The sequence below is a fragment of the Frankliniella occidentalis genome, unplaced genomic scaffold (assembly GCF_000697945.3).
Source record: "Frankliniella occidentalis isolate FOCC.00 unplaced genomic scaffold, Focc_3.1 Scaffold247, whole genome shotgun sequence".
Taxonomy (NCBI): domain Eukaryota; kingdom Metazoa; phylum Arthropoda; class Insecta; order Thysanoptera; family Thripidae; genus Frankliniella; species Frankliniella occidentalis.
Genome location: NW_026267373.1, coordinates 187,117 through 197,852, shown reverse-complemented (window position 1 = coordinate 197,852; position 10,736 = coordinate 187,117). Strand labels below are relative to the sequence as shown.

Sequence of the window (10,736 nt, the reverse complement as noted above, 5' to 3'; positions counted from 1 at the left end):
AGCTGGGCCGGCGGGCGCGTAAGATCCGTGCTACGCTCCGCCACGCCCCCGGGCCAGGGCCTGCGGCTCCGGGTACGTACCTCCAAGGACTCTACCAACTCTACCTCCACCTCCAGCCTACACGCCCGCCGTGGAGTCACACGCCACGCCACGCCACGCCACGCCACACCAGCTGGTTGCTGCTGGATCCCCCCATCAGCGGTGGCGGCGGCGGCGTCTGGTCAGGTGGTGCAGCAGCAGGCTGCAGCAGACAGACTGTCGGCCGAGCGCGCCGCGAGCATGTCGTCGACGGAGAGCGCGTCCTGGCGGGGTCCTCCGCGTCCCGGCCACGGGACCGCGGAGTGTGACACCTGCTCGGCCAGCGACGCCGCGGACACGTCCTTCACGACGAGCACGGATAGCGGGACCAGGACCACGAGCAGCTGCAGCACTGGGGGCGAGGTGAGTCCGGCGGAGTGAGGTTAGGTTGCCCGTGTGATCCGCTTGTAAACAAATCCGTTTTCGATTTCGTTTGCGCATGCTGATGATCTGATGTGTTTTAGTGGGGGCGATACAGGTTTTCTGCAGACCAGTTCCGTCTTATTGCTGGGTATCGCGCACTGTCCCTTGTAAAAAGGAAGATATTGTGACACTTCCTTTCACTTTCTGGAATGTAAAAAATGTGAATGTTTTCCTCTTTAAAAAGTGTTTTTACTTCATTCCGTAATCAAATATTAATTAAAACATTCATTAATGAATGTTTTATACTTACTATTCTTAACAAGTTATTCAATTTCGTGCCAAAACTTTTTCTTTTGAAACAAGAATACTAAATTAAAAGAAATAATTCTAACTTAAAATATTGTTTTTTACTTGTGTCGTATGTCGTACAACATTCACCCTTTCATTGCGTTATTTTTCTGTACGTGTCATAATTTTCTTTGTGTTGCACCGCCTATTTGAAAGACGTCTGGTTTGGTGTCTGTTGGCGCCCAGTGGGCAGGCAACCCCTCGCGCTCCCGTGCCAGACAGGAGGTGCGGCCGCGCGGCGGCGGGGCGAGGGCCCGTGCGGCGATACTCCGCGCGCTCACAGAGGCACGGCTGGTGGAAGGGAAGTCCACTGCGGCGCCCCGTCCCGCCCCGCGCTGCGCGCCGGCCCCGCAGCAGCAGATAGCATCTGTAATCAACGATGTGCGTGTTCCTCCTGTCTTAACGTTCTCACTTCACTTACTCACACAGAGATGTTCTTGTTTGCCTTTCCCTTCAGGAGCTGTCTCTGTCCCCGCCCCGGCCCTCCCGCACCGCCTACCTGCACCGGCGGATGTCTGAGGTCCGCGCGGCCGCCGAGCCCGAGTGGAGCCCGCTGCTGGCGAGGACGCTGCCGCAGCCCGACGACCTGCAGGGCGGCCTGCGGCCGCGGCTGCTGCCCGACAAGCCCCGGCGGAGGTGAGCGGCGACAGGAGCGCCCCAATCGGCTGATGGCCGCCAGCCACTCCCCCCGGCGGCTCCGATAAAGGGGCTTATTTTTAGCGGCCTTATTTTCAACTTTTGCACGCAGGACGCGCGTACTCCAACGGGGTCGTTGATTGTGTCCGTAGGGGGTGTGTCGCCGCCACCACCGTCGCTGCCGCGGCCACGAGCGCGCCCAGCTCTCGAGCCACGAATGGGTGGCTAGAGAGGCGTAGGGCGGCGGCCGCCGGCCAGTGCTCTTGTTGGCCGCATCCAATTTTTATCGCGCTCTGGCCAGCACAGCGCGCCCCTGCCGACCCCGTTCGTTCTGGACGCGTCTAGTCTTGTTTTTATGGGAACCGTCGCGTGGGATAGCCTTCGCGATGCCAGTCATGTATTTTCCGATCCCAGCCGGCCTGGCCGCGCGCCGCCGCGGTCGTGTTATGGGCGTGACATGCACTTTCACTCATGCACGCCGGAGACCACGCGGGTGTCTTAAGACTATTAGGCAGGCCGCTCGGCACTGGATGAATTGGCACCAGTATCATCCTCGTTAAACTGAGGCCGCAAGGTCGGTATGTTAAACGAATATAATGTAAAATTTCACATGTAAAAAATGAGGGTCAAACTTCTTATTTATTGTTTTAAGATGTTAACTTGAAAAATGCAAGAGTAGAACCGGGTAGGGCTGTCCTACTGGTACGTTTTCAAAGAAGACGTTAAGATCCTTAAGCTGATAAAGCCTGTACTCGGGGCGATGTCCTGTCTGGTGCCTGAATACAGGCGCCCCCTCCCGGCCCTCCCGCTCCTTACCACAGTCAGTACGGTGTGGCCTCGGTGTGGTCGCGTTCTGCCGCGTTTTCCCACCCTCGGGCCCCACAGGATTCACCACCGTATTGAAACGTGTTTAAGGCGCCCCTGCAGTTACACCTCGGTCCAGGCGCATCGTGCGTGTAACCGTCCGAATGACAGTCATGTAAACAGCTTACATGACGCTGCGTCATGCTGTCTTCTGCCCGACTCCTCGCGCCTCCCTCCGCTCCCCGGGCGCTCTGTTTACACCGTCGCCCCAGGGAGGGGAGGAGGGTAGTATCTCCACCGCTTCGTGGAGCGGCGCTCAGTCGTGGGCAGGGCGCGAACCCGTCTGCAGTGCAACACGGTTGTGCGACCGAGTGCAGCTCCAGCTGCTCGCGACGGCAGCGCATCATCCGCGTTTGTGTGACCCGTTGTGTCGACGATGAGGCCCTCCTCGGCCAAGTCCTTCGAGGAGCTTCCCTTGTTGGGGACGGGCAAGGGCGGGAAGGCGTCGTACGGCGGGCTGGTGGCCGCCGCCCCTGGCTTGGCTAAACCTCGGTACTTGCAGCACCTCCCTCCTGCATCCTCCCCTGCCACTCACGGGGGCGGCCCAGGCATTACTAACTCTCCCTGTGGTGCTTTCAGGAGAGGGAAGGCCGTCCTGGACGACGATGACGACGATCCCGCGACAAGGAAATCGGGCATATCCGGTTTGGTGAGTTTAGCTTCTACATTGTCGTGTCGAGTTACACTCCATCTTCATCCACCTGAGACGTTCTCTGTATTATCTCCCCCTTAGTTTCGCTATGCGTCCCGGAGAGACAAGCTTCTCATGTTTGTGGGGCTTTTGTTCGCCACTGTACACGGTGCCTCCTTCCCCGTTTTGGCGCTCGTCTTTGGTCAGATGACCAACACCTTTATCTTGCAGTCCACAGTGGTAAGTTAGAGCCTCTCGCAGTCCCTTTCCTTTGTGTTTGTTTGTCTTCAACGTTTAATTATTTTTTTCTGTATACTTGGTGATTTTCTTCTCTCATAGACTTCTGTACAGAAGAAACAGAATGAGAGTGTTGTGGATGGTGAAATGTTTGGAGTTAGTCCCACTACTCCACTTTCTACCATAACTGATCCAGACACTACAAGGTAAACAAATAAAGTCAATACTATACAATGTACATTGTTTAGCTGTCTATAATCAACAAAATAATCTTTTGCAGTGTACCTGATATGAATGAAATGTGGCGAAGTGGTGCTTTGTCTCCTTCTGAATTCACTGCCTACATGTCACAATTTTCATTGTATTATCTTTACATTGGTATTGGAGTTTTGGCAGCAGCATTTATTCAGGTAGGTTGCGATGCCATAATAAAATGTGTTAATATTTCAATTAGTTGCAGCATTAAAAACTAATTTTCTTTTAGACTGTGTGCTGGGAACTTGCCTGTGAAGGCCAGGTCCATAGCCTACGGAAAATATTTTATGCACAAATACTTCGCCAGGATATTAGTTGGTATGATCAGAATCAAGAAAACGACCTTACCTCTAAACTTTCAGAGTAAGCTATTAATTCTTCTAATACTTGAAATAAACATTTTGTCTTGGTTATTTACTTGTTACTAATGGAACTTTTATCTGCAGTGATTTGGAGCGGGTTCGTGAAGGCATTGGCAGTAAATTTAGTATGGTCATCCAATATGTTGCCACGTTTGTGTCTGGACTTGCTGTTGGTCTTTACGCCAATTGGAGACTGACTGTCGTCATCCTTGGAGTTGGACCTCTCCTTATTGGAACTTCAGGATTCCTGGCTCGAGTAGCTGCTTCAACGGCCGCTCGAGAACAGCTGAAGTATTCAATTGCAGGAGGCATTGCAGATGAAGTTCTCAATTGTATACGAACAGTGGCGGCATTTGGAGCTCAAGCTAGAGAGGTGAATAGGTTGGTAATTTTTTTCTCTAAATTTTACTACATTTAGTGCATTTTATTTTGCATAAAAGTCTACACATCACTTACTGTATATAATTTTTTTGAAAAACAGGTATGAGAAAGCCTTAGAGAAAGGACGTTGGATGGCAATGAAAAAGTACTATGTTTTATCTGTTGGTCTCGGAGTTGTATTTTTTGTGACTTATGCATCGTATGGCCTAGCATTCTGGTATGGTGCAGAATTAATAGGAGCTGGTGTAGTAACTCCCGGCAGTGTTTTTACCGTATGTAGTGTGTAAATAATTGTTTTTATCAATGTTTACTTGATGCACAAATGGTCTGACTTGCTGCTGTTTTATTTCAGGTGTTTTTCAGTGTTATGGCAGGAGCATTTTCTCTTGGAAATGCTCTACCATTTGTTAATGCAGTGAGTACTGCTGTAGGTGCCGCATCCAATATTTTTAATGTTATTGATAGAGTGCCTAGTATAGATCCATATGACACACGAGGTCTGAAACCAGAAAAGGTGAAAGGTCATATTGAGTTCAGGATGGTTGGCTTTTCTTACCCAGCTAGACCAGAAATAAAGGTACCTCCTTTTTATTTCAAAATGTAATTCGTGTGAATAACTTAAGTGTACATCTTTGTATTTTTTTATTTTTATCTTTTTTTTAAAAAAAGGTTCTTCAAGACTTTACTGTGTCTATTGAGTCAGGAAAGACTGTAGCTCTTGTTGGACAAAGTGGTGCAGGAAAAAGTACGGTAGTTGGACTTCTGCTTCGATTTTATGATGCAACCATTGGCAGAGTAGGTTTACTAATTTTCAGTTTTCTTTGCAATATTTTAAGCATGTTGCAACAATGTAACTAAAACATTTCTTTTCTGATTATTCTATAGATCCTACTGGATGGTGTTGACATCAAAGAATTAAATTTATCCTGGCTTCGATCTCAGATTGGTGTAGTCTCTCAAGAACCTGTTCTATTTGCCACCTCTATTTATGAAAATATTCGTTATGGACGTGACAATGTTTCTCGTGCAGAGGTTGTGCAAGCTGCACTTATAGCTAATGCTCACAGTTTCATTACCACCTTGCCAGATGTCAGTACAATTACTTCTTCTCATCCATATCAATGATCAGTTCTTTTTACTTTCATTTAATTCTAACCAAGTACTGGTAATTTATTTTTACTGCAGGGTTATGAAACTATGGTTGGTGATCGAGGTGCTCAACTATCTGGCGGCCAAAAGCAGCGTATAGCTATAGCTCGGGCTCTTGTGCGTAATCCAAAAATTTTGTTACTTGATGAAGCAACTTCTGCCTTAGACGCTCATAGTGAGGGTGTTGTTCAAGCTGCATTGGATAGTGCCATGCAAGGAAGAACAACAATTATCATTGCTCATAGGCTCTCTACAGTGAAGAATGCTGATTTAATCTATGCCATGAAGGTATTTTTTGTAATTTACTTTTTAATTTTTCATATTTACTGCTGATTTTCTTTTTAATTTTTCCTGTTCTGTTTAGTAATGCTCACCTAAATAACTTTTACAGAATGGAGCTATTGAGGAGTTTGGAACACACAAGGAATTGATGTCTAGAGAGGGTCTGTACCACAATTTAGTAATGGCTCAAATGAGTGACAAAAATGCTGCTCCTCATGATTATTCTTCTGGAGGAGAAGCACTGGGAACTGGGTGAGTGCAGGTTATACTTTATCTGTTTTTTCTACAGTTATGTACATACTTCTGTAATGGTATTTTTCTTCTCAAAATTCTTTCCAGAGGAGAATCGTATGAAGCTATCCAAAGTTCTGTTGAGAAAAAATTCAGAAAACGAAGATCACTTTCTCTCTCTTTAGCATCTCTGGATGATCCAGAGTTAGACAGATTAGCCAAAGAAGCAGAGGTGGTAAGTTTAAAAAAAAATTATTTTAATTTCTACTTTTAAAAATGTTGTGCTGGTTACTCTGATGATTTTGTTCTCAGGCTGACGTTTCTGCCAATGTTAGTGTTAGTCGATTATTCCGATTAAATGCTCCTGAATGGGTGTGGCTGCTGTTAGGATTTATTGGATGTGCTCTGACTGGCTCCATCATGCCAATATTCGCCTTCTTCTATGGCGAAGTTTTTGCGGTAAGTATTAAAGAAATAGTTTAGGCTAATACATTTAGGCTGGTTGATTTCATTTGTCGTATATTGGTCAAATTTCTTAGACTTTTACCTTGCGAGGTGAAGAGCTTCGTGAAGCAGCTCTTTTCTGGACCTACATGTTTCTGGTCCTTGCAGTTGCATCAGGATTTAGTTTTTGGCTTCAAGTGAGTTGAATAATGTTGTTCTGAATCTCCAATTTATATATTTTACATAGCTGTAACATAAGATTTTAAAATTGTTCTTTTTCTCAGCTTGTGGCTATGACAACTGCTGCTGAAAAACTTGTCATGAGGATGAGATTGTTTGCTTTTAAGAATATTTGCGATCAGGCTGTGGGATGGTTTGATTTGGAAAGTTCATCAGCTGGAAGATTGATCAATCGTCTGGCCCGTGATGCTCCACTTGTTAAAGCTGTATGTTAGCTAATATAATTTTATTTTTTCCCCTTCAATTTACACGCTAGTACTTGTTTGCATGACATTTTGTTCTGTTTCAGGCAGCAGGATTGAGAGCAGGACAAGTTATTGGTGCGATTGTTACGTTGTTAGCAGCTTTAGTTATTGCTTTCATATTTGGATGGAAGCTGGCTCTTCTGCTTGTTGTAGCTGTACCGTTCATAGCAGGAGCATCATATCAGCAAATGATGATACTGAGGCGTAATCAACGCAGGGATGCTGAACTTATGAATGATGCAGCTAGAGTAAGTAATTTTGCCAACATACAAAAAACACAATGGTGAGGTTTGAAACATTACTTCTAACACAAATTGTTATCTAACATTTACATGTTACACATTTCAGGTTGCATCTGAAAGTGTTACTAATATTCGAACTGTCCAATCCCTTGGGAAAGAGCGTCTTTTCTTTGAATTGTACCTTGGATATCTCAGTGCTCCTTTTGTGTAAGTTACTTTATAATGTCTGACCATGCACGTTTTCTGCATTGCTGTTACTTCTTTTTCTTTTTAAATTGGTCTACAGAGAGGCTAAGAAGCAGGCAATTATCTATTCAATAGTCTTTGCCCTTTCCCAAGCTGTGATCTACATGATGTATGCTGGAGCATTTAGATTTGGTGCATACTTGATAGAAGTTGGTGATATGGCTCCAACAGATGTATACAGGTAAATCACAACATTCTAATTATTTTATTGCTGTTCAAGTTAAAACACAATTTTGTTATTATTTTCTATTTTTGTGCAGGGTGTTTTTCGCATTGGCTTTCTGTGCTGCCTCTGTTGGACAGACTTCTGCATATTTACAAGACTATGCCAAAGCCAAACTTGCAGCCTCATTGATGTTTCAACTGATTGATCGTAAACCAGACATTGATTGTTCATCAGCTACTGGGATCAGACCTGTGAGTCTAAGTAAGCTATCACAAACCAGATCAAAAAGGACGTTGTTGCATTAAATTATCTTGTTTTAGGTCATAGCTGGCAAGGTGACATTTAAAGATGTCAAATTTCATTACCCTGCACGTCCTGATGTTCCTGTACTTCGTGGTCTATCATTTTCTGTTGAGCCTGGACAAACTCTTGCATTAGTTGGTTCTTCTGGTTGTGGCAAAAGTACAGCTGTGGCACTTCTAGAGCGATTTTATGATCCTCATTTTGGGTCTGTGGTAAGAACAACACAATAACTTTTCTGACTACTTGCTATGATTTTAATGTGACATCAAAAGTTTTACTCAAATCCAATGTTTTGTTTGTTATTTTTTCAAGATGGTTGATGATATAGACATACGTACTATAAACCTTCCCCATCTTCGTGCTCATATTGGGCTTGTCACTCAAGAACCTGTGTTATTTGATTGCTCAATTCGACACAATATAGCATATGGAAAGGCATTCTCCTCTCGTGACTCTCTGAGTTATCTTGCTACAGGTGATGAAGTTCTTGACACTGTACCAATGAGTGAGATAATCGAGGCTGCTAAGGCTGCAAATATACACAACTTTGTCTCTTCGCTTCCACAGGTATTTAATTTTGGCACATTTTATGCAAAGTAGGTTAGATGATTTCTAAAACTTAAACTTTTCTCTTTTTAATCTTTTAGGGCTATGAAACAATGGCTGGAGATCGAGGTACCCAACTCTCTGGAGGGCAGAAACAACGTATTGCTATTGCTCGTGCGCTCTTGCGTAATCCAAAGATTTTGCTTCTTGATGAGGCAACATCAGCTTTAGACACTGAAAGTGAAAAGGTATTTTCTCTCTGTTTAGTATCTTTTGCGCTTGGATTTTTTTACAATAATGTAACTAACTTTTCAATCCTTTATTTCATAGATTGTTCAGGAGGCTTTAGATCATGCAAGAAAAGGACGAACTTGTATCACAATCGCTCATCGTTTATCTACAGTTCAGAATGCTGATTGTATTGCTGTCATACACAATGGTCGTATTGCAGAAATGGGGACCCACGAAGAATTGAAAGCTCGCCGAGGTAGATACTATCAACTGATAAAGCGTCAAAGACTTTAAGATATCATTGTCAGTCTATGAACTAGTTGCATGCACATTTGTTGTGCCTGTTGCACTGTGGTGATGTAACAGTATTAAATATTATTTTGTGATTTAGGAACTTGGAAATTTACGTTCCAATTGCATTACAAAAATGTTTTTACTTAGATATTTGTATTTAGAGGGTACTTTGATACATGCTGGCGTGTATCAAATTGTTTGTTAATGTTAGGGAATGCGTTGAGTTCATTTTAAGATTTATGTTGTTACCTGTTAAGCCCATAAAAAAGATCTGTCATGCGTTATTCACACTCGTTTCTAAATAACATATATTTTTTTAAAAGTATGTATTGTGTTAATAGTTGAATTCATTGGTGATCAGTGAAAAGGGCATAGGTCCTCGGACTTCCCATTGGACTTATGCCCTTTTCACTTTTTACCAGTGAATTCTGAAGGTGTCATTCTATCCAATCATGTATTCATAACTCACAGGCATATAAAAATTAACTACATATTTAGAATAAATCACTGGAATCAACTTCATTATGTTCATGAATGGAATCATTTGAAGCAGCTTCACGGAGATAGGCTTACTCAGCTCCGCAGGCGCCTAGCGGGTAGGCCGTCCCGTTCGGCGCACGAGCCCCGCGGGATTGCCTATGCGTCCTCTGCAGGCGCCTAGCGGGTAAGCCGTCCCGTTCGGATGTCCCCCTGTTAGCGCCCACAAAAGTGTGGCCACAATTTCGGCGGCCACAGTCAGCTTAATCCGACCCGACTTTAGAAAATACTTTTTCGGACAATATATGATAAACGACGCCCCTAGGGTGTAAGCGGAAGCCATGGACCTGACCTGCTCAGCACACAATCCCTGAGAAGTCGAAAGGCGCCGGACGCAACTAGACAAACACTCTGGGGCGCGGGAGCCCCCAACCCACAGACACAACTAGCGTACTGATTGCCTACCCCCCGGCGACCACATCCACAGCGCTACACCAAGGCTACACAGTTCTAGCAACAATCGTCACGGCCACTTTCAAATCGACTAAAGACCACCGACAAAAGTCCGCATGGCACCCTTAGTGCTCTACTATCCCAACTCCTCCCACCAGAAAAAAATAAATAACGACGCTCTGGGCGGTTGCTCTACCGACTGGGCCATGCAGGCTGAAGTCCCAGGGGACGAATTCTACGCCATCGCTAGGGGGTGAAAAAATTCCAAGTATGTAAGAAATGTTTTGTTCACGCACGCAACAAACCAGGTGGCTGATTAACCTCGCTCCCTTTCACTTTTGTAGTTACACTGTACCGCACGCAGGAGTGCGGGCGGGTTGCCTACTCGCTCGGCCCGTAAGGCGCAAGGCACCGAGGGGTGATAGGCAAGCCCGCCGCAGCCCGCACTTCTGCGTGCGGTACAGTGTAACTACAAAAGTGAGAGGGAGCGGGGTTAATTAGCCTCCTAGTATACCTATTTGTGTGTTTTGAAGGCCGGGGAACAAAATATCAAAAGATGGCGATACGTTCTTTTTGTCCCCTTTCACATGAGAGGTCGCCAGCGACTGCTCGCCGGCAACATACGATTCAAGAAAGCATTGCCTACCCTCCAGGCGTTTTCAGCGACAATCATCGACCCACGCCTAGATTGACACGGCGTCACTTCTTAGCTTTCGAAAGGATTTATGAGCCTGGAGTCAAAAGGAGCCTAAACCCAAAGTCCCCATCACGACAGACGCCTTAGATAGAAGCCGTGGCCTACCTCGCAGGCGTCCAAGCGACTACTCATGTCGCGGCGACAAGTGGTAGTAGACACGTCCCTGTTTATGGACAGAAAAATGTGGTCACAAATGGGGCAACATACGATGTCCGACGCCACTAGCCACACTTCCCTTTGGTAGTTAAACAGTTGTAGCTACAGACAGTCGACATGACCGCATGCAGCTTCATCCGAACCAAAATTGTCGGCCCTAAGATCAACTCCCGGGCGGG

At 45.5% G+C, this 10,736-nt stretch overlaps 1 protein-coding gene across 2 annotated transcripts; it reads left to right on the top strand.

Moving 5' to 3' along the window:
• The first annotated feature begins 217 nt into the window (after positions 1–217).
• LOC113203680 (ATP-dependent translocase ABCB1-like) lies at positions 218–9,296 on the top strand. 2 transcript variants are annotated; one of them, XM_026418476.2, is made up of 26 exons: positions 218–441; positions 1,247–1,425; positions 2,869–2,938; positions 3,023–3,160; positions 3,260–3,363; positions 3,438–3,567; positions 3,642–3,775; positions 3,859–4,155; positions 4,256–4,427; positions 4,508–4,732; positions 4,825–4,950; positions 5,041–5,244; positions 5,341–5,592; positions 5,696–5,838; positions 5,926–6,052; positions 6,130–6,276; positions 6,357–6,458; positions 6,546–6,707; positions 6,791–6,994; positions 7,095–7,195; positions 7,275–7,415; positions 7,495–7,651; positions 7,721–7,915; positions 8,016–8,270; positions 8,351–8,497; positions 8,580–9,296. In XM_026418476.2, exons 1-26 carry the CDS (start codon positions 280–282, stop codon positions 8,772–8,774), a joined length of 4,269 nt encoding a protein of 1,422 aa, XP_026274261.2. In that variant the 5' UTR covers positions 218–279; the 3' UTR covers positions 8,775–9,296. The 2 variants fall into 2 exon arrangements, with proteins under 2 accessions (XP_026274261.2, XP_026274262.1); XM_026418477.2 differs by lacking the exons at positions 218–441; positions 1,247–1,425 and adding an exon at positions 2,281–2,781.
• The last annotated feature ends 1,440 nt before the right edge of the window (positions 9,297–10,736 follow it).